The 27,356-nt window shown below is 39.6% G+C and overlaps 1 protein-coding gene across 3 annotated transcripts in view; it reads right to left on the bottom strand.

Moving 5' to 3' along the window:
- Positions 1-26,824, bottom strand: part of ACBD5 (acyl-CoA binding domain containing 5) — a 30,648-nt gene extending 3,824 nt beyond the window's left edge. Inside the window, exons 1-13 of one of the 3 annotated variants that reach the window (XM_042801849.1) lie at positions 26,755-26,824; positions 26,367-26,549; positions 24,971-25,091; positions 23,379-23,451; positions 19,705-19,816; positions 19,544-19,576; positions 9,056-9,193; positions 8,094-8,294; positions 7,271-7,377; positions 4,969-5,245; positions 3,512-3,711; positions 2,390-2,440; positions 1,985-2,094 (exon numbers count right to left, since the gene is read on the bottom strand). In XM_042801849.1, the coding sequence (XP_042657783.1) occupies positions 1,985-2,094; positions 2,390-2,440; positions 3,512-3,711; positions 4,969-5,245; positions 7,271-7,377; positions 8,094-8,294; positions 9,056-9,193; positions 19,544-19,576; positions 19,705-19,816; positions 23,379-23,451; positions 24,971-25,091; positions 26,367-26,442 (1,499 nt within the window). In that variant the 5' untranslated portion in view covers positions 26,443-26,549; positions 26,755-26,824. Of the gene's footprint in view, positions 1-1,980; positions 2,095-2,389; positions 2,441-3,511; positions 3,712-4,968; positions 5,246-7,270; positions 7,378-8,093; positions 8,295-9,055; positions 9,194-19,543; positions 19,577-19,704; positions 19,817-23,378; positions 23,452-24,970; positions 25,092-26,366; positions 26,550-26,754 lie in introns of those variants that run through there. The other 2 variants (XM_042801850.1, XM_042801851.1) reach the window with 2 other exon arrangements.
- Positions 26,825-27,356: the final 532 nt, after the last annotated feature.

The raw sequence follows: 27,356 nt of genomic DNA, 5'->3' as shown, positions 1-27,356 counted from the left end.
CCAAAAGCCCTACAAGTGAAATCTCTGGTTTCATCAGACAGCCCATCATCAGTGCTGCTGACAGCTCTGAGACAGGGGAACTCCCTGGAAGACTTTCAGCCTTTGTGGGCATTGCATTGTTTACAATACCATGGGCTGAGCCCAGAGGGTGGCGATCAGTGACAGAAGCCTACTTGGAGGCAAGTAATTAGCAGTGTGTGCCAGGGGTTGGCACTGTGTCCAGTCCTGTTTTATTATTATTAATCTTTGTTAATAATCTGGATGATGGGGCAGAGCGCTCCCTCAGCAAATTTGCTGATGACAAAAAAAATCAGCCGGAGGGCTGTGCTGCCATCCAGAGGGACCTCAACAGGCTGGAAAAATGGGCTGACAGGAACCTCATGAAGTATAAGGGGAAGTGTCAAGTCCTGCCCCCGGGGAAGAACAACCCCAGCCACCAGTACACGTTGGGGTCTGTCCAGCTGGGAAGCAGCTTGGCAGAAAAGGTCCTGGGGGACACCAAGCTGAACACGAGCCAGCAATGTGCCCTCACAGCAAAGAAGTCCAATGGTATGGCGGGCTGCACTGTCGCTCCCAGCAGGTCAAGGGAGGTGGATCCTTCCCCTCCACTCAGCACTGGAAAGTCCGCACCTGGAGTGCTGGGTCCAGCTCTGGGTACAGGAGAAACATGAACATACTGGAGAGAGTCAACAAAGGGCCACAAAGATGATTAAAGGACTTGAGCATCACTCCTGTGAGGAGGGATGAACACTGGCACAGGTTGCCCCGAGAGGCTGTGGAGTCAGTCTCCCTTCTTGGAGATATTCAAAAGCTGTCTGGACGCAGTCCTGGGCAACTGGCTGTAGGTGTCCCTGCTTGAGCAGGGGGGTTGGACCAGATGGCCTCCAGAGGTGCCTTCCAACCACAACCATTCTGTGCTTCTGTGATTTACTGTATGAGAGAAAACTCTATCATGAAAACCATCAAACATTAAAAAGCTAGAACAATTTAAGCTAACTCGTAACAAGATCTACACATATGCAGATTCTCTGCAGACAGGAAAAAACTTAAAAGGTCAGAGCACACTAAGCTAACAAAGTCAGGTGTGAGGTTGAAGTAGATAGCAACTAGAGAACATTCACTTGATCTTCTGATGCTTAGAGAGTAGAGAAAAGGTAAGATGAGAGTACAACTGTCCTTCAGCTGAAGGAAGTCAAAGTAGAAGTTACAAAAATATTGTAGTAAGGTGCTAGTAAATGTTAAATAAGAAATAGGTGACAGATGTGACTCTGCAAAGGATTTGATAGGGAAGAATTTTCTCATGGCACAAAGGGACTAAGGAGTCTGACAGCAGTGAAAATGGCTCAAGAGGATATTGGGAGTGAGAGGGTCAAAGAATGTCACGGAGACACTTCCAAGCTCTCCAGCCTCACCCACCTGTGTATGCTCACTGAAATTATTTACCCTGCATCACATTTCATGGATTTAACCTAAATTGCCACATATAAGGCATAGCACATATAAAGACAAATTAACCAGTACTTTCTTATGCTGATAAACTTTCAAGGCTCTCGGGGTCTCTCCCTAAAGCACTCCTACTATCTTCCAGAATTTTCTGTTGCGCATTTGGCTTGAGTTCTTGGGACAGAAACATGCACATTCCTACCATAACCATACCACGGGCTCTACTGTACAGTCTGCTTTAGCCTGGTGTCTTCACAGCTCTGAGTCACTGCTACACATAGTGGAACATTAACAAGACATGTCTTGAAAGAAAGAACTCAAGGAAACAGGATTTATCAAAACGCTTATTATCAAGCTTCCCATTTTGATAGTGACCCAATGTTTCAGATGCACTGTCAGAGCCTTACTGAGAGCATACCCTCGCGTTCTTCTTATGCATGAAAGCAGTATTTTATGTCCCATCTAAATAACCTGTTATACTACGTATTGGTTTAAACAGATGAAACACAGTATATATGCCCTATTGAATGCATGTCTTTACCTTCGCTTTCTTTGAAGATACACATGTACCAACCACTGGGCAATAAATGGCCATACAATAGCAAAAGCTAAAATACCAGGAGAAATTTCAAAGGGCCACCATGATGGTTTCTAAGGAAAATAGAAAAAAATACTAATCAGCAATCGGCGTGCACATATTGAATACCACACGTGTATTTCTCAATCACTTCAAACACTACAGCATCGAAGCAGGAAATACTAGTAACACCAGATAAAAAAGATTAACCTATCAAATAGCTTCTTCAGACACAGAATATTTTTTTATCTTCTAGTCAAGGGAGAGACAATACAAAAAGCACATACTAAGAGCTAGATATAAAATATCCACCTCATCTTTTTTTACCATTCATACTGCTTTTTACAAATAGAATAAACAGTATTTTACCTTGACAGAAGAGGCGGGCTGATAATTTGACTGTAGTGTTGCAGATTTTGCCTTTAAATACAAACAAAGGCTAGTAAGTATAAAAAAGGACACTGCAAATAAAAAACAGCAATTAAAATTTTTCTGCTTCACAAAATGAGAATATGAAGTTTTTCATCTTGTGAAGGCTTTGCAATCTGCATATATGACAGTTTAAGGAACAGAATCACCCCCATGCAACCCCCCTTTCACCACTTAAATTTCCAACTTACCTCTCATGTTTCCATTACTCTTTATAGCACTTTTATCACATCTCTATGTGTTAAAAAAATGAATCAGTGTCACTTGCTGGACCTCTTTGCGGTTCTTCAAGGCCCCCCTGCCCAACTTGTCATCGCAACTTCCTCAACTTCGGTCCAGCCCCAGCAGTTGCAACCCAGAGTAGAAAACTCAGCAGCTTAATTTGCACGATTACATGTTTCAACACAAGTCTACGCAAAGGCAAGAAGCACTGTTTTAGACTGCCCTGAGCTATAGCTGCAGCATGTCTAACAGCATAAAGGAAAGAGAACACTCTGTTCCAAATCTTCCAGGCAATCCAGAAAATGAGAAGTACCAGAAACTTTTCAGGACTATTCCCATACACTATTGTTCTTCCACAAAAACAAAGCAGTCAGTTTTCTAGGTCTTTCTTAATTTATGTAAATGTGAAATAGAAGCTTCTGTTTTTGTTTTGGTAAGGGTAGCAAGCACAGCACGAACCACTGGGGAAGAATCTTTTATTTCTTCATATATTGCTCATGCAAAAAAAAGAAAATTCAATCTGTATCTAAACATCAGGTTCTTGAACAGCGGTGACAGAGGAAATCATGGTTTTAATAAATCCTTTTCCCTGGCTGCCTTAGATTTGGAATATGTGCATCTCACAGGTCAAAATGTTTTTGCTCACATGTACAAGAGTCCTGAATTGTGCTCCTGAGAGCAGGTTTCAGTAAGAAATTTTAGATTGTAATAAACTACAGAACGTAACTGAAATATCTTCACAGTTTATGAAAATATTGTCTGAAATTTTAACCTGAAAAAGCATAAAAACATCCAAGGAAATTTAATAAAAAGTAATCAAATAACTTCGATGAGAGATACCTGTGATGCTGTAACCGCCTCCAGCATATGCAACCTCTGAAGGACATTCTGCATGTCTTCTTGCAACCGCATCAGCACCACTGCAATCTGTTCATTGAGGCTGCCCCTGGGTCCTCTGTCTGATCCCCAGCGCTCTCCATCCCCTCCACTACCCATCTGTCCACCTTGTGAACCATCGCCTAGAGGCTGAAGTCTATGCCCTATTAGGAGGGAGAAAAAACAGATGCATAACACACAGAACTGGCTACCAACTCTATTGAAAACATTTAACAGTTCAGTTTTCTCCCTCCCAAACTGAGTGTGATACTCCTCATCATAAGCTATATTCAGACAGTTCAAAAGCACTGGGAGGTTACTGCAACATCATCTGAGATGTTTCCCTCCATGTGACAGTATCATTCAAGGTCCTAGAACTGCATGAACATTTATCAAAAAAGTATTAATTCACATCCAGTCGAAAAGCCTCCAGCTGGAAAACAAAGAACACCAAAATAGAGTGATGAGAAAAGAATCGTTGGAAACCTACAGTACTCCTTTAAACTATATCCAGCTATCCTATCATGTTTCTGCCTGCAAGTAGCAAACGTAAGTAAAACAACAAAAGAGGGAAGAGGATGTTTAAACTATAATATGTTCTCCATTATAGTTTTCAACATAATTGTTACAGTTGAATTTTATCTTTTGCATCTGATTACATATAAGTGTCATACAAAAAGGTATGCTATATATAAATAAAATACTCTCTGGCTTTTTCTTTTTTTTTTAGTACAAGAAAAATAAACTTTATCCTTGACTTTACAGATCATACCACTGGAATTTATGCTGCTCACCTAGGAGCAGTACCTACTTCTAATACATATTAGAAATATTACAAAATTAAAAAGAGCAGAGGTCCAACATAAATTGAATATCTGGACTATTATGTGATTAAGAATCATTAAGTTTTAAGAATCATAGTAGATAGTATCAGAATCACTCAAGGGTGTGGCTAACACTCCAATTATATAGAAAACAACGCGTCACTGACACCTTTCCAAGATGTTCCACAGTTTCAAATAAAACACCATGGAGGTATAAATGCATATCCATTTAAAAGTAAATATGTGACTTGTAAAGAAACTCTTCACATACATAGACAGGTTTTGAAGATTTCTTTTCTAAAAAGACAGGTGCCGTGAACAGCAGCTGGAGTCTAAGGTAAGCCAAAACAGAAGAATCCAATATACTTAATATAAGATCTCTACAGCAGAAGAAGAAACGAATGAAATAAATACTCTGAAGTAAAAACTGATTGCTACCCACTGTAATTAGAATTTTGTTATCTATTTTTATTATGAAGGACAGCAGCACTATACAGCATGACTGTTGTACTGGACAATGCTGGCAAGTGTTTCTCAGGCATCAGTAACTTATGGCAGTCAGGAGAGCAGGAAACACAAAAGCAGCATACACAGTACCTCTCCCTCTTCTGAAACTGTAGAAATCTGCTTTTTCTCCACCTTTCTTCTCCTTGTGAGGGCCCCCATTACTGGCTTTGCCATCTTCTCCTCCACACTTGACTTCACCTTGTTCTTGAGCTGCTCCCTCTACAGTATTTCCAGGTTGGAGACTCCCGTAAGTCATGCAAGCGTGCCTTGGCAAATCCGTATTTTCTAACAGAAGACTGTGATCTACATCCAAGAAATGGGATGAATGCTTTAAAGATCCTCTAGCTGATGTGATGATCTCCAAGGGCTACAAATTAACATTAGCAAGTAATTAAATTCTGTAAAATGTGACAGTTAACCAATAAAAAGGAAAAAACATCATCTCTACTTTCACTTTAAGAAAATAGTTTGCCCAGAATGAAGTCTTTTAACAGGAGCAGCTGTCTTCCTGCAGAATGTACTTACTATTGTCTAAATGTCCTTTTCAGACCAAAAAGGCATTTGAGGCAAATATTCTCAAAACAGTGATACCACTTGGAATTCCTTTAGACACTTCCAACATACAGTAATACTCAGTAATCACTAAAATAGAAGATAAAGATCTGAAAATGTTCAGCTTTCCCTTGTAAAATTGGCTTTGCTTCCTACACAGTGAAGTGGTATCCTAACTTGGATTTGTGAGCCACGCTGTCAAAAGTCACATGCTATTAGCAACCTTGAGTAGGCAGCATTTACACTCACAGCAAAGAGATCATGTTGCTTATTGTCACCTGTTCAAAACAGCTTGGCTACACCCTGTACCTCTCACCAAACAAAGGACAGGCATGATATTCTATCAACTTCTCACTCAACATCAGTGATACTGTAGGTAGCTATTAGAAATGGATGACATACGTGTTGATCAGGTCACAATTACATGTTCTGCAACAGGACTGCCTTAAGGTTGTTCAAGCAACTCTCTGTTCAGTGCAAGAACACACACTTGCACAAGTATATGCTGAAGCAGACTGGGGACCTCAGCTAGCTGAAAAATAAATCCATGAAAAATCCGAAATAACCAAAAGGAGCAGCAAAGAAATGAAAACTGTTGCCAAATCCCATTTGTCAAGTAGCAGTTCATAAACCTGTATCATCAGAGCTAGAGGACAGAGTGTTTGCTGCATCTTTTCCAATAAAAAGTTGTATTTAATTCTTTAAATGAACTTCTTGTAGTTTGAGTTGATCCATCTGTAGTTCTACTTGTATATTTATTTACATATACCTCAACATTTGTTATTTCATTTGACACTAGAACTCTTCTCATGCAGGTTGGGAAATTATGACAAATTATCCACCCACTTCAATTAAAGAATCTCAAACAAGCTCGAATGATACACAAGATCATTGGGAAATCATCTAGCTAAGAGAGCTTGCAGGACGTTACCAAATCACCTTTCCCCGCATGCTTCATTACTGGGTAAAATTTTGATTTGCTAAAAGGAATTCTCTAGATCCTGAGGAAACAGCTAGACAAGAGAATGATGCAATATCAGAGTGCTTACTGGTCTTTCTGATCCCTTGCACCATTCATATATGGCTCCCCAGAATCAGGCAAATAGGTGATTGACTACAGTCTACAAAGTCCACACTTAAACTGGACCTCTGAATTAGGTCCAAGCCAGTAAATCAACTAAGACTACAGTTAATACAATCAGCAGAAGCACAAATTCAGTCACAACTAAGCCAGCACAGCTGGTGCCCACCTTTTATACAGAAGTTAGAGATGTACATTACGGCTGAAGAGAGGACAAGAGAAGCCAGAAACTACTGTCATCTCCCACTTCTTTAGCCGTAGGCCACTTTCAGGCACTAGCCTACAGGCCACCTACTAAGGCTTACTCTACATTTATTCTAAGAAACAAATGCAGGATCCGTCAGGCCAGAAAAAGACCATGTAAAAAGCTCACTGTTACAAAGACACTCCCTGCTTCTTAGAGGTAACAGGATTCTGGCCCCTACAAATGTTATGAGACCCTAAACTCATACATGAACACAGCTGTTCGTTTATTTGTACTGTTGGTTTTGACAGTTGTTCCTTTGTAGTGTTGTTTTTGATACCTTTCCCTCACATATGTTCTCCAAGGGCAAATATTTCAAGGTTTTTAGATCAGTAGTAACCAAGTTATAAATGACTGGCAATAAAAAGAACAAAAACTGATAGTCCAAACATGAGAAAGTTAAGCATGAGTTACTTCATTCACCTCTGCATGTCCAGGTTTATCTGATAGATAGGAACTTATTTAAAAATAAGCATACCAGATTCAAAATACACCTAGGAATACTAAGCCCCTACCTCTTCTAGTCCAAGTTGCTCCATGGAGTCACAATAAACTTCACTGTCTGAATCACTAGTTAAGTGCTGAGTTGCCGAGACCTCTTCAGTATTCTCTTCATTTGCAGCTGTATGGAAAGGAGATACACACACATGCTTTGTAAGTGTAAGCCAATCCTGGCAAAGAGTAAATAACAAATTAAAATGTCTAAGTGAGATGCAACTCGTGCCCCTTTTATCTAAGGCTGTCATCCTGAAGTTAGATTCTGAATGAAGAGGTTATATTAATATAAGAATTACAGAAAACATTTAATAATGGGAAAACTATACCTTCTATTGGCATTTCTACATTTTAAGTTGATAATTTTACCTTGCTCATTCCACTCTCCTTCCTATGCTCAGTATAAAGCAGTTTTGCCTAAGTTATCTGTTAGTTTTAAAATTACATATTTAGACAACAGCTTCAACAAACTGGAATTTATAATATTTTCAGCCTTTGAGAATGACAAATAAGATATAGTGATTTTCATTTCATTACAAATTAGCTTTCAAAGGCAAACAGTATTTACATAGGTAGTATAATGATTTTAAAAGACAACAATTGTATTTCTGTGGTTTTGGGCCTGTCTCTGAATTAATCTCTCCTTTTGCGGGAGATCCTTAAAAAAAGCCTTATTTTAAACTGGCACTAAATTTGATTTTTTTTTTTTGAGTATTCTTTCTTCAGGTTTCTAGAACTGAAAGCCACCATTACTAGCCTCTGAATCCCAAGATTAAGCTTTTAAGAAAATATTTTCCACGAAAAACATGTGTAAATGAAAACATAGTCTTGCAAGAACAATACCTTGATGAACGCTGTTATTAGCTATTTCTAGGCTTGGCTCCATTTTCTTCATTTCTTCCTCCTGGTTCAAGCCATTCAGGGCAGATTTGGTCTGGATGCCATTCTGCATATCTGTGATAAAGGTGTCCTTGCAACAGCCATTAGTAACAATACTTTCCAAATCCTTAGCAACTGCTGATTCTCGTTTCACATTCTTGTAGTCTGTAAAAGAACAAGAAATCCTTGCAAATAGAAAGCTATGCAACTAATAGCTCAAAACATATTTCTTCAAGTAGCTAACTTTCTAATGGACTGTAAGTATAATGTAACTGCAGAACAAAATACATAAATGCTTCTAGATTCAAATTCACAGGGATTTTGTTCTTGTAAAAAGTGTAAATATAAAATTTAATTTGCATAAAGAGCAGATTATATTTAGAACATAAGTAAGCAAATCTAAAATAGGGGTTTCTGATAAATTAAATAATAATCCCAATGTCCTTGGAGGAAAAAACATGTACAGAATTCTAAATATGTAATTTAATTTGGTTTTCACTTGATGCTGGTACTTCTCAAAACTCTTCATGGACCCCCTAAATGAATCTCATTGAAAGTTCTGGGTTTTTTTTCTCTGAAGACAAAAAGGTGATTTTCAATTCTACTGTTACACCCCATGTAGCCATTCACAGCTCTTAGAAACAGCACTGGCAACAAAACCCAAAACAATACAGGGTATAGACTTTTAGCTAACCTACCAACAGAACTTTCTAGCTGAGTCAGAAGTTGTATGGCATAGCTCACAAATTTGTACTAGTTCTAAATCTTACAATGCAAGTTGAGACGCTGACAGTTTTCACGCACGCATCCATGTGTACTTGCATGTAATTCCCCTGAAGAAGTTCAGCATTCATGATCCTTTGGGATTTTCTTCCACTTAGGTGGTTAAGTTTGGAAGAAACAATGGTCTAAGTGCACAAACATACCCTTTCCATTTAGCTGCATCTCTTTTTCTTCCTCTTCACGTAGCCCTTCCTCTTCTGATTCTGCTCCGCTATCACTACTTTCAGCTTTTCCATTCACAGCCTTTATATTTGAAGTGGAATTCATGACATTACTAAGGTCTAAGAAAAAATTCAAAGATGAAAAAAAGGATGTATTTTAAAAGAAACAAATATGCAACCCTCCCCCCTCTCAAACAATTAGTCATAGTTCTACAAAAGTATTTCCATATTCGAAGATGTATCAAATAATGCCAACATGATTTCTGCAAGCTCTTCCTTAATTGGTTTAATGTTTCTCTTTTGTGGCTCACCACAGAGTGCCTGACTACTGTTGAAAAGATTCTCAATGATTCTGAGGAAGACTGCTGGAAAGAGACAGCAGGCCACTTTCACTACCAATTCTCAGACCAAGACTATTATCCATATTTATGGTATAGCTGCAGTAACATTTTATCTAGAACCAATGTGACCACGTTCTTTTAAACCGAGAAGTCAGCATTTTTATGGAAGTTTCCTTTTTGACTGGAATGTTTCAAAACTGCTCTCCACAAAAAGGCAAATTCAAAACATTCTATTCAGTTATGTGAGCAACATAATTCTCACATAAGAAGGAAAATACAATATCCCTTTCATCATCTTCTGCAGATGCAAAATGTGTTAAGAAGACTCAAGTTTATATAGGTATTTATTTGGCAAAGGTCATATAGAAATAAATTCTCTGATTTTAGTGAAAAAGATGACGAAATAAATACACTGAACATTTGTTTGCACATCTAATTACATAAATATTTAAAATAAAATATTGAAATAGATAAAGTAACTGCTAAATCCTTATTTTCCACATCTTTGATCACTCCAAGGATCACAAACAATTTACTCTGACTGCACAAAGAACTGCGAGGTAAAGATTCTTTAAAAATGTGAGGAATTGAAGGGACAATTCTACTACCTCCTGTAAAAAAGATACGGCTTAATACATCCTGATGATTGTTAAAGCCTCCTATGTTAGGACACAGCGAATAAGGTACAAAGAGCAGACAGTTTCTGTAAGACACTCACACATTTTACATGTTGACTCCAAGGCTGAAGTCTGTCTGTTCTGTCACAACAGCATTACATTTGCATAATTTTTACATTCCCTTGTCAAAACCTTGAAAGATTAATTCTTACATTTATGCTCAACATTAAGCAGCAAAAGAATATCCACTTATACCAAACCAGCCAAACCAGCTCCGCTACTTCTTTTGCTGCATGGTAATTTAGAGCTAAGGGGTTTCTGCTTTAATCTTGCAATGAAGAGCCTTCTCACATTTCTCTAGTTTCAAAGCTTATTCATAGTGCTTAAAAAAAAAAAAAAAGGCAAAGTAACTTACTATCTTGTATAGAAATAATTAATATGTTAAATATCCTATTCACCTTAGTTTTACTGCAACGTAAGTTTTCTGCAGGCACCCTGCATCGCTGTTTTAGATTGATCTAATCCAACCTTTTATCTGAAGATTAAAAAACCTGCTTCTTTATTGTAAAAAGAGAACTGGAAAAGCTATTGTATCCTTGTAGTCTACAGGACAGACAAGTGATCACATGCTCATTTTCTCCTTACTGAAGAACACTTATTTGAAAGGAAATTTGTTTCATAAAATAAAACCCCCAACATATTCCCAGTTTATTTCTCATAAGCATGTTTCATTTATTGTGAAACCCAATTCTCAAGATGTTTTTCTGAGAAGCAGCAGTGCAGGGAGGATAAGGTAGCAGTTAAGTCCTCACAGCATGATCATTAAGCACAGAGATAGCTCCCTTGGCATGGTAAGGCAGGCATCACCCTTCCCTTTGGGACAAAAAGTGGGCGGGGGCACAATCATCCACATGTCCTGGGAGTTGTGGGAGTAAACAAGAAAGACAAGAATAGGAGGAACATTAGGTGTGAAGGAAGGTGAATTAGAACTGTAAAGCTCCTTACTCTATCAAAGATATTGTAAAAAGCCTCGGCTATACCATAAGCTTTTTCTTTAAGATTTACTTTTTTCTTTTTGAGGGGAAGGTCTTTGAATATTCAAGCATGTTCCCTCTTCACTTAATTTCAGTAAGGAGAATATTCGTTTGGGAAAACTTTGAAGTGATACATCACGTATATTTAAATAAAGAGATGGAACTGAGAAAAAGTCTCAACAGTAACAGATTTATGGTACCATGCCAGGGAACACCTGAATAACTGAAATCCATCAGGATCATATTTCTTCCACAGCTATTCTTATCAACAGTGCTCCTAAAGACCACAAAGAGGCATTGCTTTCATGACGACTCTTGGAAGAACACAGCATTGTACACAGTTTTGACCACTTGAAATATCATCCTTAATTGTATACCTTTCCTCACAACCCTTACACTGCTATTCTCATCAGGTCCATCCCCAATTGCTTTTACCACAAGGTAATACAAACGCTTGCTGCCATCCTCATTACTCTGTGTATCTGCTAAAAAACCAGCAATGATGACTAATGCTGTGGGTGACAGGGTTAAAGACTAAACAGAGCCAACTAGCAGTGACTTCTACAGTCCCCCTCCTGAGGAATGTATCTTTTAATATGAATTATAAGAGTCTAACTTTTGAAACATTATTTGCTTTGTGCTAATCTCATCCACCCACCTTTTATTCTTTCTGTTTACCCACTCCAACTGCAGGCAAAATATCAGTAGCTTTCTCTGTTTTCCTCGTTTAGATACTATAGAATCCCTCTCGGTTTATTATTTTCATCTCGCTGCCTACAACACCAAACTGTGAGATCTGTGGCAGAGCTTTCTAAATCAAAGCTGTACTGCTCTGTAGCTGTACAAGGAGTTATATTCTACTGTAAAAGCCTGGACTGTTTTTTTTTTTTAATGCTATATAGTAAGAGCTGTGTAACAGTAACAACATGCAGACAGAAGGAAGAAGGATTTAACAAAAGAAAAGAACAAGATGGAAAGGATGTGAAGAAGAGAAGCAGTCTCTCTACAAGCTTTCAGTAGATGTTTATTTTCTTGTGTCAGCTCTATTAAGACACTTCCCAAGAGCAATTCTAAATATACTTCTTTAAAGGCAGCACTACAATCCTTCTCAGTGACCTATATAACAGGGCCAAGTTTCTCAAAAATATTTGATTTCTAACTCAAGGCAATTTTTGTTACCCAGATGGTAGTTAGGAGCTTAAATGCCTCTGAGAATCTGCCCCACCTCTAGGGTCATTTTACAGAGAAAAGCTAGCCTTGCAGGTTTTTCTAAAATGCCTTGTATTTTTGGTTTTCTGAACAGGCACATAATTCTTATACAAAATTAACATGCACTGCTGGAGCTGTACTGATGGGTGGCTCAGCACAATACAGAATCCTCACATAAGTCCTACAGCCTCTTTTATTCTTCACAGATAGCAGTGGTCAAGAAACAGTCTACAACAGCAGGTGAAACACATCATAGAACATTTAACTAGCTGTGTATGCCCTCATCATTTAATAAACATTATGTGCTTTTGTAAAATACTGTAACTTTACTATCTGCCCAACAGCAAAAAAATCTTAGCCACCAAAAGATTGTATCACCTTATATAGGGATCTCTTTGCACTCCTATGTTTAAGTAAACTCAAGCTCTGTCAAATTTAAGTCTGAGACCTATATGCTGTACAAAATTGTTTTGATAATCGGGTAACTAGAATTCTTTCTTGCCATCACAACCTGATGTTTCATGCTTGTTACTAATCCAAGTAGGCTCCCTGCTTCAAATCCAAGTTTATGCATTGGCACATTTTGCCATTTCCAATACATTTCCTTATGCAAAACTCCACCTCCTTTTTGAAACTGATGTATCCCAATACTGCAAGGAGTTTACTGCAAGGAGTGATCGCAGTAAAAAAGAAAGGGTACATGCAAGCATCTGGTAGCAATAAGCTATTCAGCTTGAAGAACAAGAGTTCCTATACCCTCACTTCCTTCCATTCAATATAGCACACTACAAAGAAAACTTTCAGGGGCCCATCCTGCTCTGTAACATCTGTTCCACAATATTTGAACAAGCTGCCATCACAAATAAAGAGATTTTAGACAGGTCTGTCAAAAATAGAGACATAATAATATAAAATTCCCTACTTTAAGTAATTTTAAGTGCATAAAGTATAAATTCTCTGAAAAATATATTCCCTAAGCACATAGATCACAGCAGCCAGGTCTTCCTCCATAGTTTCCCTTTTTATTGTTTAGTCTTCCTAAACTTTATTATAATAGAGAAAAATAAGCCTCTTCTTTTTCTTTTAATATACTCCAGAAGACTACAGCCTTGTTTTCTCAGCATTCCTCTCTCCGCTCATGTGCTTTCCAAACTGTCACACTCAGAGATGCCACTGTATTTCAAAAAACAATTTAATCAAGAATATCCATGTCTTTATTTACCATTTATAAACATCAGAACAATAGCTTGTGGATAAGAATGAACACAGACAATAGCAGCTTCTTAGACATTTGTATTAACTTGCAAGTATGGCATTCAGGCTTACTGACTAGTCATCCTGGACCTTTACACTTTTCAATATGGATAGAGTTTCTCTTCTCTCTCCATATCATCAGTACCTGTTACCTTAAATTTTCATAAGATTTTCCATATATATTTCCATATAATATTACCAAGGTTTTGGGTTGACTTAGATACATTTCCCTCCTCCCTGTCACCCTGAGGCTTCTTCCAGTAGACAACCTGCCTGGGATTTCCTGAGAGAGAGCAGCCCAGGGAGAACAGCAGCAGCCCCACAGGCATTTCCAGCACTGGCAGGTGGTTCCAGGAAGGCCAGGGCACAGAGAGAGTATCAGGCCACCAGGCACACGCAGCTCAGTTACATGGTGCATGTGCAGCAAGACCAGTGGATCCAGACTTTGCCAACTTATTGTCAACACCTTACCCAACGATCACATGTGAGAATGAATATAAAGAGTAGCTGCTTCTTAGATCTTTGTAGTAACTTGCAAGAATAGCAAGATCATTCCAGGATCCAGGATGTCCCCATGTCTGGTATTACTTCCCCTCTGAAAGGATGAGCAGGACTTGCTAAGCTCTCTTCTGTGTGGAAGAGATACAGTCAACATTTGGAACTTTTGCGTAGCAAGTAGAGGGGATCATTTCACTCTTCAGTTTTGTTCCAGAAAATACAAGGCATGGACATAGTGAACTCTGAAGCCCATAAAGAAAACTGAATTATGCTTGAAAGCAACAGAAAACCGTATTGCAGAGTCACTTATAGTCCAGAAACTCTGTAATATTCTGACCTGAATCAAAAATTTTATCCTGTACAAGAAAAAAAAAAAAAAACAACCTAACAGGAAAGAGCATTAAGATTATATTCTGCCACCTACTCCAAGCCTACCAGTTGAACAGCTTTTTACAATGTCCATATTAAACACAGCCTCACAGATAATACAGATGGTTTTTCCATGTATCTGAGAGGCTATGACTAAAGTAATTATTTTTGCTGTAACATCATGCATGAAACACCAGCTCATGCCCACTAGGCACTTTTCTGAGAACAATCCAGATATAACTACCTACATCTGTTCTTCCCCAGCTTCCCATACCTCTGTCTACTACTACTTCTTTGTAGCTTGTCTTTGTAGAACAGAACTGGGAGAAATTGGATGTCAGGTCTCTCATCACAAGATCTTAACTACAAGTGAGACCTCTAAAATGTATAACACCAACATTTTATAGCAAGTGGGTACATCTGCTGGATTCTCAAAACTTGAAGAGCTTTTGACAACTTATTTTCCCCCTTTGCAGGGAACTGTTGTCTGGCTGGAGGAAAAAAAAAAAAAAACAGTTCCGACAGCCAATTATGAACAAAAACTGTTGAGTCAATCCAGCATGAAAGAGAATATAGACAGGCTTTTTTTGTTTTTGTTTTTTCATGGAAGAAAGCTTCTCCCTCCACTTTTTCACTAAAAATTGAAAGAATTTTAATTCTTACTTTTTCACATTTGGATACTCTGCTGCTCACCCTGTGGTGATATCTTCTCTACTACTTTGTACTAGAGAGGAGCTGTTGATATCCTCAGGCTTGAGCTATACTGATGCTCTGCCCTAATTTCCAACATTGGTAGACAGCACTGGCATAAAACCATCTGTTTGAAGTCAAATCACAAAGTAAACTCAGATTTGAACTGGAAGGCCCAAAGCAGGTATATATTGCAACAGGACAAGCCACAGCTTGTTGAGACACTGATCCACATCTCATTGAGACTCTCTACTGACTTTGGCACTTGCTGGCCCAGCCCTTAATCCTATAATAATCCTATCCTGCAGCAAATGGTGCAGAGAATGTTCTAGAGCCTTCTGAAGGCAAGCTATTAAACTACTGAGCTATTAACAAAAATATTTGTATAGTAAATTTCACACTAGCCTCCCTGACTATAATCTGTAACCTTTACTATGGCTGTTAACTTATCATTGGAAACTAGAAGAGGAGAAAAAGTTTAAAGGACAGAATTCTAAAAACCTCTCTCATCCACCCACCAGCTCCTCCTGCCCCATGCTTGCCTTGCCTTAATGCATCTCCTAGCTGTGGTGCTGCCACCCATTCAACATGTCCTACTAAAGCATAGTAATATCAGAGTAATGGAGATTTTATATATTTCCCCTTCTTACAAAGTATTAAGCCACTGAGTTCCTTAAAAATCCTAGTGAGAAAAAGAGGAGGAGAAGGAAATAAATCATCTTAGCAAGTATATTTGAAGTCAAACAGAAATTAAAAAGTGAGTTTATGAAACAGAGGGTGTTTCAGATGAGGCCCAAACACAAACAGGAAAAGCATGCCACCAAATGCTCCATTACAAAACAAAGATGTTGAAAACAACATGAGAAGCAATTTGAGAAGAAAAAGCTATTTGAAAAGAGAAACTCATCATATGCAAGCTACAGAAGCACAATTAGAAAATACATTGCATTTTAAGAGCCAGAATAAGTGTTTCTACCTGGAAAGTAGTAATTAAGAATAGACTCACTTTTTTCAAGTGCAATCTTCCCCTCCAAAATTACCTATGTCCTGTACTAACTACTGCCTTTGAAATAGAAGTGTATTTGGTTGTTCTAAAGCACACAGAGCTGAGTATCTATCCTCTTTTAAACCGAGCTCTCATATCCAATCCAGCAAGCCATTGAGCAAATTGTTAAACAGCTGTATCTGCCTGTGAGCCAGGCCAACATCTGCCATTCACACAAGCTGCTACTGAAGCAGTGCTTTGCACAGGCTCCTAGCGCAAACGTGCTACACTGCAATCAGCACTGTCCAAAGCCAGTGCATGCAGCAACATGAGTCACCTTGCTTCAACAGGGCTTCATCTGGTGCAACTGCAATACAGCTGGGAGCAAAGTTTTCAGGAGAGACACACTCGTTAGGATGACAAAGTTTAGGAGTATTATAATGCTGAAACTTTCCACAGCCTCTGCAGTGGGTAACTGGAGGCAACATTTAGTCTTCACAAAGGCTTACAAAGAGTACTATTATTCAGTATAAAGGCGAAGGGTCATCTTTATTTAGTAGGATTTTAAAACAGATTAAATGCCTTGTCACAAAGCAGAAGGAGTACACAGGAAAATTCTACTGTAGAAATTCTGAACAATTTCCAGATACTTTTCTTAGCTGTTGAGATAACTTAGTGCAGGCCTGCCAGGTAAGGAATTTCTTGCCACCCTTTGGATTTACTCACATTCAGAAAAAAAAAAACATGCACAAATATTATCAAGGAAACATTCAGAAGGATGAGTTGGCTCTGAAACTCTTGCTATTTTTCACCCAGTATCAGATCAGTAAGGTGCCAATTCTAGTCCACCTTTGGCTTCTTCAGGTATGACCATAAGAAAGCTTGAATACCCATTATAAACATTTCAAATTCAATAAGCAATGGCATTGTGAAGCTTCTTTGTCTTTTTAGCATTGGCTTGGACATCAGATCTCTTGTGCATTTATTAGTAAGTGCCCTTACCTGACAGTCCTTCCTCTGCTCTTCATCAGCTAGAAACAAAAGGGTCCTTCTACCTATTAGCTGTCACAGCATGGCAGAAGAGAAGTGCCCAACTTTCTTCTTTGATGTCTAGTATTTTATATACCTGAAAATAATTTGTCAAAAGTTTTCTCTGTAAAGAAGTACTTCACACCTGTCAGAGACCACTGACTGAACTTTCCAGAGAACCTAAGCTTCTTGTGCAGCTGCAGAATGAGCTTTCAAAACACTACCCAGGCTACATGCTTTTGAAACACCCCTCAGATTTATTCAGCCTATTGGAGGGAGTTCTCTATTTTCCTTTCTTTACCAACACATATAAATCTGGGTATTTGTAACCCATGGATCCATCAAGTTTGTCCTAGTTGTCTAGTAGATGTTACAAGTCATTTTAATGCTGCCATGTGAGGCTTCCGTGTTCTTAATTAAGGAGAGCCACAGGCTCTATTGATTCAGGATGGCAGTACTTCAATGGTTTGTATTCAACATTTCCAATGAAACCACAAGGAGTAGAAATTCAATTTTAAAAGGCTGCACTTTCATGTTTGGGCGCAATCTGCTAGACACAGTACACCAATCAAGTTGATGTGCACTAAACTTCCAGAAAATCTCTTTGACTAATTCAAGAATACTGTTGATTTTGAGAAAGTGGCATCCAATTCTTAAACAACTAGATAATGATCTTCATACAGATTAAAATGTGGTGGAAGAAGAACGGAAGACAAACTCAAAGCAGAATGGGCCAGAAGATGGAGGGGGAGTACAGTATGAAGTAAGAGACGGGTCCCAGTTTCCAGAACATATGAACTGCCTGACTATGAAAAAACACCTTCCACAACAGAAGCTACAGAGAGTAAGGGCTTGGGAGCAGGGGAAGAAACAGGACTAGAGGAACTAACACAATGAAAACATGATCACCTGTAAATTTTTAACTGTATCGTCACCAGTGTCTACACCATCTCAGACAGACTTGGACAGATCGATTCTGTTCTTTACCATCTGTCTGAAGACTAGGAGGTATGTACTTCTGTGAATCATTTTGAAACCTGTACTGTTAACAAATACTTCTTACCAGCTTCACTTTTAATCAGGAAGGTTGTAAGAGAGCTGAAGAAAGGGTTTTAAAGTCCTAAATGCAATAGTAAAGTTGTAACATACAATGGACTTTGTGAAAATTCTGTCTTAATTCATGGTGGCATAACAAGATAAAGCTGAAATTTGCTATTCTGTTTTACTTTCATTGCCTTATGTTTAAGATGCCTCTTTAAAATACAAGTATGCTAAATTTGTTATTGAAACAGTTATTGTTTAACTTCCAAGATTCTCTGTTTGCCTAGGTAAGTCACTTTTTAAAGAAGTGGCTTTTGGCACTGTGCCATAGACACCAAGTCCAACTAAATCCTTATTACACAGATCACTGACCTGAATCTACTGATACTCTTATAATCTTGCCTGTCAATCCAGCTGTCAGGCAAGCTCATTAAATCCCAGACATGAAGCAAACACAATTTTAGTTGAGAAAAAAAGTCACACAGCTTTCAAAATGACCATTCAAAAACTTCTACTATTACCTTTCCTCAAAAGCAATGAAAAACTGTTTCTGTTTCTCTGAGACTGTGGGGGGGAAAAAAGCCACACACAAAAGGCAACTTAACCAGCTGACTCCTACTTCTTAAACACATTCAACCAATTCATTTGTGCAATGGTTTGTTTTTAAAAACTGTTTCAAACATTGAAATGCAACAGAGCAAAACTTAACTGTAATTTTAAACCAGATTTAAACAACTGTAAGCCTTGTATTATAAACTGATGAACATGTTACCTGTAACATAACTGTTATTATCAAAACATTCTCACACTGGTATTGCTAAATAAAAATCACCACATTGATTTTTATGCAGCGATGACACCACTAGGTTTGCCACTTGTCAGAGATTTAAAATGTTTAAATTGATACTCCTTTCATGAATTTGAGCCTCAGAAAACTCGACTTGAAGGTTTTACAAACCCATCTTAGATTATGTATGTATTAGAAACCATGATTTTAAAAAGCATTAATTTTGATTGTGGATTTTTTTTTTTTATTTTAGATCATATGACAGAGCTAGATTACCAGCTCTGCATGCAGTTTGATAATCCACAGCTACATCAGGATGTAGCAGTACACATTTCAAATAGTTGTTCCTTTTATTAATGGAAAGGCAGAAACTAGACCTGGTTGGGGGAGCTGTTTGTTTTAAATACCCTCCTTTTTTCAAGAGCTCAAAAAGCCTGTAGACAAGAACTAAAAATGCAGCTTCCTGGAACTAACTTCGTTTGTACCTCAAAAGCAAAATAAAATCAAATCCAGCCTAATGAGGTGGCAAGCCCAGAAGTCACAAGTGTTAGCAGGAAGTCACTACAGCACCAAAACAATGGGAAAGATGGACTTACACATAATTTATTATTCCTACCTTCCAAATACTTAGAGACTTTCTCCATTCGAACTGCCATATGGTAAAGAGAATGAACAGAAAGATGCAACATTTAGCTTTAAAATCATTTATAGAAAACAAGCCCAAAAATATCTGGAGTTGTGATTAGTAGTAGTACAAAGGAAGTTACTTGTCCGAACCTGAGGTTAGGTCAGATCCTCTGTTCTTTTTATCTTCTACTATTTCATAGAATGGGCCTATTACTTGTAGCAATTCTTCAACTTTCTCCGTCATTGGCATACTCTCAAGAATCTGCACAAGTCCAAAATATGAAGCATCTTATGAAACAGCATTTCAATGATCCATTCATTTCAACTAATTTTAGAAACTGCTGGTCATTGTAAAGCTCAGTAACATTTCACTAAGTCACTGAACACGTTATTCTGATTTTTTAATTTTTGCCATTCAATGAAAACAACATAAGCCTAATTTACCAAACAAGAATCTTGGCTAGCTGTAATAACTTTTTCTAGGTGAAGAGAAGATGAGAGCTAATGCATTTGTCATCTCTAAAGGATCGCCTCAGCACAGTATTAACAGACCTTGGAAGCCATTATTTCAACTGAAAAACTTTTTTTTCCTTAGAGGACTCTTCGTATTTGTCAAACCCTGCCATCTTCTGCAGAAAGTAAGGAGCAAAAGTGCCCTACCAGGTCGATGTAAACCCAAACAATGAAAGGGACAAAATACAGAAAAACTGGGACAGTGCAAAGACATAGTTAGCAGAGCAAACTAGAACCAAATTCTGCTCTTGAAGTAATTTGGAGCTCTTCCTTTGAGAAATATGTCTTCATTTTAAATTACAAAACCAATACCTTTGATAATCTGATAGGAATGCAAAAACATAAATCTAAAATAGATTAAACATATTAAATAATTTAATATTATTTTAAAAGCATGCGATATTATTGTCCCATTCTAGTTTAAGTCCTTTCAACCAAGCTTTTTGCTGATAGCTTTGTTCCTCTTCCATACTCTACGTTTTTTATTATTATTTTTTAAGAGGCAATAGCTACAGGAAAAAAATCAGATAGAAGCAAACTAACAGCCACAATATACCTCCTCCTCCAGAAGAGCACCAAGAGGGCAGCAGATGGAGGTACGAGTTGCCACAGAACATGCTGCTCAAAAGCACCAAGCATGTCACAAAGTAGTAGAAGCAAAAGCTACAGCATTACTTCACAAAGCAGGAGGTCCAGGCAGGCTAGCAGGTGGCAAGACAACACTTGCAAACCCATCAAGGACACCAAGAGACTACCATCCTACCAAACTGCAGTTTCACTGCCACTTCTCTGATCTATTCAGTGTCTATAATTAATTCCATATTTGTTAGAGAGAACTGTTCAGTGCTCAAATACAGAGCTGGATACAAACCAGAGACAGGACAGTTTTGTGGTTTTGGTTTTTGTTTTTTTTTTTTCATTTTTTTTTTTAAACTTCAGTAGCATTGAGAAAAGCAATAAACGTATTCTAGAATAACATTTGTATTTACTGTGTACAGTCTGGAGTAAACATTTTCATACATGCATTTCTATGATGTCTGCACATAACTGTTCTTCATCTATTCTAAACAGACCTTAATATACTCTATGCAACTTGAAGTAATTCTTAGAATTTTACCGCACCGTTTCTGTTAGTTTTGTAAATGTTAGCTTTTAGGTGAGCCAAACATCAAATACTTCTACAAACAAAATCAACTCCTTATATAGCCACTAGGCATAATACGCAATTTTAAATCTGAAAGAGCAAAACAGGTTATTATGTATCCTGAACTACTGTTTTCTTTGGAGGTGAGACAATTAATATATTAAGACTCTTGTTTCAAATTAGAAATACCACACACTGTTAACACTTCTTTATGCTTTATATTGTTTTGTTATATATGAGAAATGAGTGATATCTGAAGTGTAAGTAAATTAGTTTAAATGGTATTGTAATAAAAATTTTCAGAAATGCTACCTGGAAGATAAATTAACCTTAAACAAAATGCACCTGAGCTCAGATTCTTTTAGCTAAGACTGAGATGTGTTTGGTCATCTCCCAGCAGCACTTCAAAACCTCACCCAGACAAGCTCCTCAACAGTTCCCATTTTCCAAGCTGCCACATAAAGGGAAAAAAACACCAAACACATTTATTATAAAAGTGTGTTGTGACAGGGTCATCTGATGCATGTATAGCCCAAACACAACATGCAATTGCTAGGGACTTGCCCCAGGAGCAGGGGGGGAAATACGGCAATCTTATACAACCTTAAACACAGTCCTGTGATATCAGTATACAAGTGGGTTTTTTGCCCCCTTAGACATGGATACCTATGCAGCAACAGCAGAACACCCACAGTAATACTACAAGGATTAGTGCAGTATGTGCTGATAGAACAACCCAGTGGATCCATTTGAAATGCACTTCCATTGACATTTCAGGTAGAATCAATTGGGTTGTAAAAGCTGAAGCTAGTATTTCAAATGAGAGCTGAAACAGCACCAAAGCAGAGTAAACAGATTGCCCCGTTTCAGAGCTGAGCAAGGCAGAAAGTCATTTGGTCTCTAATCCCTACATGTTATCTGTAGAGAGGCAGAATATTTGTGCTTCATTAGGGTCAAGGAAGCAGACTTCCTCACAGGAGGCTTATTAGGGGTTTTTTTAAAACACTGCAGTTTCACCTAGGTTTCGTGTCCTGACCAAACCAATTACTACATTGAAAAAAAAAAAAAAATACTGAAGTATCGACACATTTTGAATCCAAGATTTGAAATTAAACACTAAATCTTGTGGCATGCATTCAAAAGGAATTATTAAAATTTAGTGGAATTTTTGACCAAATTAATAATATTTGGGCGTCTGTGTTTTCTGGAGTTGTTTATTTTTCATTTCAAATCAGCTATGGTAATACCAGAAGGAATTAAATTGCCAAAATTAGAGACAGGTAAAAGAACAGTAGTCAGACTCCAGCTCCTTGCCTAGTAAAAGTTTTTGGTGTATCAATCATTAAGTATGTTAAAAGTTCAGTGACATCTCTCCTCATTATAATAATAGATTACAATTACACTTTTATCTGGATTGACAGTAAATAATCTTTAAACTGGAAAGGCCATCTAGAAGATCTTCAGTGAAAAGACTGCAGTGAAAAGGTTAATAAAAGACAAGAAACTTTAATTCTGAATGTTTAGTTAATGCTGCAATTCCTCCTTACTATAGTAACTATGACTGTTTACAAGTTACACATCTATTCTGAAAAAGACAGACCAAAATACTCAATGCTAATTGTTTAACTGCAACTATAATATACAAGGAATATTGTCATGATGAGTACAGAAAATCCAGGTTGCCAACTTCTCTTCTATTCGATTACACTCATGTCTCCACTCATGAGAGTGAGACTCTTGCTCCTAAAGTCCTTCTGGAGGGTTGTTTTTTCAAGATACAGATCACTTACCTCTCTCAATTCTGAGAACTGATGCAGTTTGCAGTAAATCAGCTTTTCTTTTGTTGTACTTCAAGTTCCACTGTTTTCCCTACTGCCCCCTTTACCATGATTTCAATACTTCACTTTCTTTAGCTCTGCCATTTAAGCTTCATATCAGCTAGAGATCTCCTGTTTCTCTGAAAACAACACAAATTCTATAGCTTTGGAACTACATATTCTTCTCCCTGCAGACCAAACACCACAGTACTAAAATGCAACAGTTCACATAGGGAATAACTCATTTGGAGCTTTGACAGTAGTAGTCAACAAAGAACCTCCTCACGTTCCCTGATTTATTTCTGAAACATTTGTTCTAGAAGATCCCTTCCACTTCTTAGTAAACTTACCTTTTTCATTTCTTCAACATAGGCTATCATGGCTTCTTCTTTGGACATGTCTCCCAAGGCACTCCAAGCATCCCTAGGAAAGAAAGTCGCATGCATCTTCAGGGCCTACTGGATTTTTTCAGCCTGGCCTTAAGTAGGTCAGTTATGTAATGTCTGAAGTTTCTCTGATACTAATAAAACGCAGTAACAATTCACAACGGTTTTTTAAGTCAAATATATTATTTGCTAGGATAATTACGTAGTGGTACATCACCAAAGAACCAACAAACTGAACAGCCTAGGGACTAAAGAGTTCCTTACTGACCAGCTATGATCTTGTACATGGTAAGTTGTTAACAAGCCCAGATATGAGACACACACATTTCCCTTTTGGTTAAATTCATATTTTTTTTAAGACCCTCTGCTACAGAAAAAGAGCAGGCACTTCAGCTAGCACTTGCAAACAGTTGTCAGCAAGTTCAGACAGGCTACAAGAAAAATCTGTCCTTTTCGAGTTTAGCAATTGGAGAAAGACACATCAGTGTAGTTGGGAAATAGTTTAACCATCGCCCCCAGTTACCAAAGCAGCTACACTCCTAGTATATAAGACCAAAACCAAAATTTTCCCTTCTCCAATTCTGCAAGACAGAAAATGCGAATCACATTTAACAGTATTGCACAAGGAATCTGTCATCACAGAAACTGGAATAAAACATTTGTTTACTTGGTCCTAAACTTGATTTGACACCATCCCTTCCTCTTGACAGAGTATTTGTCCCACTTACAGCAAAACCTCAAGGTTGGGGGCTCACATTTCAGCTACAACCAGCCAGGTGGGTGGAAGCTTACTGCCCTAGTCCTCTGCAAAGATCCCCCCTTCACTCTGACTTGGGGAGACTGAGGGGAAAAAAAAAAAAAAAAAGTCAAAAAAAAAAAGTCAAAATTTCACAGATCCCAAGACCACCATGATCATGAAGACAGCAATAATACTTGTTCTTCAGGACAAATCATTATTAAAACATAATAAGCAAATCAATCCTATGGCTTTTCAAATAGATCTTAGCATCTTGGTGAATCAGAAGTCTTCCCAGCACAAGGAGAATACAGACAGTGGGAAGCCCTGACACTGAGCAGACAAACCAGAAAGACACATAAACCAGACCGCTCCTCAAGAGCTTGAAGCTGTATCAGTGGCTGTCAATGAGCACACACTTACTTCAGGCTCACATCATACATGAAAACTTGAGAAGGAAGAATTCCAGACACTCATCCACATCACTTATTCTCCAGAGCAGCTACAATTTCATTCTACAACAGGAGATAAACGCTGAAGAGGTACCATAATGGTGCTTGACCAAGAAAAACCTGCCCACCTACAGAACCTGAGGGAATGTTTTCACCTGCAACTCTGAGAAGTTATAAATTATCTAAGATAAAAAGTTGGAACACAAGACAGAAAACAAATTCAAGCATCAAAGGCTGTGAATGTTCTTTTTATAAGCAAATCATTAAACTTTTTCTCCAAGTGCTACTCTTCTAAACATCTCTACTCCAAGCATTTAAAAAACAAAAACAAAACAAAAACAACAAAACAACAACTCATGAAAGGTTACCATTTATATCTACCAATTGGATCCCAAAATCCAGGTCGTGGAATGTTACAGGGTCCTTGGGTTGCTTGCTTATAAAAGCTATAGAACTTGAGCATCATTTCATTCGTTGGCTGGAATGAACCTAGTGAAAGAATTTTAAAATACAATTAAATTGTAATCAAGAATATTAACAAGTATTTTACAAGCTTAGTATTTCTGTGAGAAAATAGCCTGCAGTTTGTTACAGCCCGATTCACAGCAGTACACTTTAAGTCAACGGAGAACATTTTCACTCCAACTACCATGAACCAGCACCACTGACAATATTTACTTCACAAACATAAAGTTTCATATTGAGTTTAGGGGACTATAACCTTTATTACTCCTAAGGTCAGACTCCACAATTAGAATAAAAAAAGAGTAATAGGTAACATAAAGCAAGTGTCCTTTCACTCAGTTTAAACTGACAGGTTTAGACCCCAGTAAACAAAGTATCTTGCAAGTTTCTTACTGTTAGAAACAATACCTTATTGAAAACTCCAAACTTAGAAAAAAAAAAAAATCCCCCTAACATAACAAACCCAAAACACAGCCTTTCGCAGTGTTTTTGTTTACTTTGGGTATATGACAGTGCTTTCACCATATCTCCTGGTTTTGTTTCCTTCCTTTGTGAAACACACTTTTTCAGAGGTAGGAAACATAATACAAAACTGTAACAGTTGTCAGGGAAGATTCATAACCAATCCGTTAAATCAAACACTTTGAGGTTCAATTCTAGTAATGTGGAGAATTTTACAGGGACCTTTATCTTAACACTGAACAATCCTAGTTTTACTTACACGTATGTAATAACCAACTGTTTTTGTTTTGTTTTGTTTTTATTACTCTTATCAAAAAGATACATTCTGATTTTTCGGCTTTTCTGTTAACTCTTTCAGCAGAGGGAACTCATGATAACAGTTCCGAAGCCGTCAAACCAACTTCAGGATTGCGGGGAGGCAGCAGCCCTCCCCTGGCGCTCCCCACACCGCACCGCCGGAAGCCGGTACCGGTCCCCTCCTGCAGCCGCCTCTCTGGGGAACTTCTGGCGCAGGCTCGGAAGTCCCCGAACCGGTGTTTCCTCAGGAAAGACGGGCGGCAGCACCAAGGCCGAGCTTTCCGAGCGGTTCTCCAGCCTCCGCCTGCTGAAGGGCAGCCGGGCCGGGGCTGAGGGAGCGCGGCCCGCCCGCCCCGGGCTGAGCCAGCCAGCGGGCCGCGCCGCCGCCGCCCCGGCCCCGGGGCCGCTCGCCCGGGAGGAAGCGGCGGCCGGCAGCAGCGGGGCCCCACCCTCCCCGCCGGTGCCAGCCGGGCGGCCAGGCCCCGCGCCGATGCCACCGGGCTTGCCGCTCCTCGCCCCCCCCCCCCCGGCCGCACTCACCATTTTTGGGCAGGCTCTGGATCACCTTCACGGCCGCCTCGAACCTGGTGGCGTGCACGGAGCCGGTCTCCGCCATGTCCCCGTCCCGTCCCGTCACCGCCCGCCGCCTCCTGCTCGGCCGCCGGGCCGCGTCCGACGGGGCGGGTTCAGCTCAGCCTCACTCGCCGCTGTGCCCGCAGCCGCCTGCACGGGAGAGTGGCTGAGAGGCGCCCGGACACAGCCAGACGCCCCCGGGGGCAGCGGGGCGGAGTGCCCGGCCCGGCCCGGCCCGGCGCCCGCCCCAATCCCCCAGCCCTCCCCCTCCGGCGGGGCCGGGCACAACCCGCCCAGCAGCTCGGAGCAGCCGCGGCCCGCGGCACCCCCAGCCCAGCGAGCAACCCACCCCTACCTTCGCCCCGGCTTCAGGCGCCCATGTTGTGCCTCCCACAGCAGCGCCCTGCCCTGCCCTTCCCCTCCCCTCGCACCGCCCCGAGGCCGCCAGGAGCAGGCCGGGAACCGTAGTCCGCGGCACTGCCGGCTCCCACCGCCCGTCCACCCCTCAGCGCCTTTTCTTCCTCCCGCCGCCATCGCAAGCCGCTGCCGCTCCGGCAGCCCCTCGCAGCGAAGGGCGAGGACTGTGCGGAGGTGGCCGGCCGGCCCCGGCGGCCAGGCAGAGGCCGAGGAGAAGCCCCGGAGAAGCCCCTGGGCCGGCCTGTCCCGTCCCGTCCCCTCGGGCCTCCTAGAGCTGCTTCGGGTGATGGCGGGCTCGGACCTGGGGCCCGGGAAGTTGTTGAAATGCTGATCCCGGGGAGCGTGTCTCGTGTGGACTGAAGAAACAGTTCGAGTTTTTTTCAGATTTTTTTCCCTTGTTTCTTTTGCTCCGCTTCCTTCCTACACTTTCTCTTCCCTGTTTGTATAGCTAAAATTACACGATAATGAACATTTCAAGGCATGCTATATTCCTCCTATTTTATGGACCTCGGTTACCCTCAGCAGATTCCCGCACCACCC

This window comes from Tyto alba, unplaced genomic scaffold (genome assembly GCF_018691265.1).
Source record: "Tyto alba isolate M040663 unplaced genomic scaffold, T.alba_DEE_v4.0 Super-Scaffold_38, whole genome shotgun sequence".
Lineage (NCBI taxonomy): Eukaryota > Metazoa > Chordata > Aves > Strigiformes > Tytonidae > Tyto > Tyto alba.
Note: the sequence above shows the minus strand (reverse complement) of the source record. Positions and strands in the feature narration are given on the sequence as shown.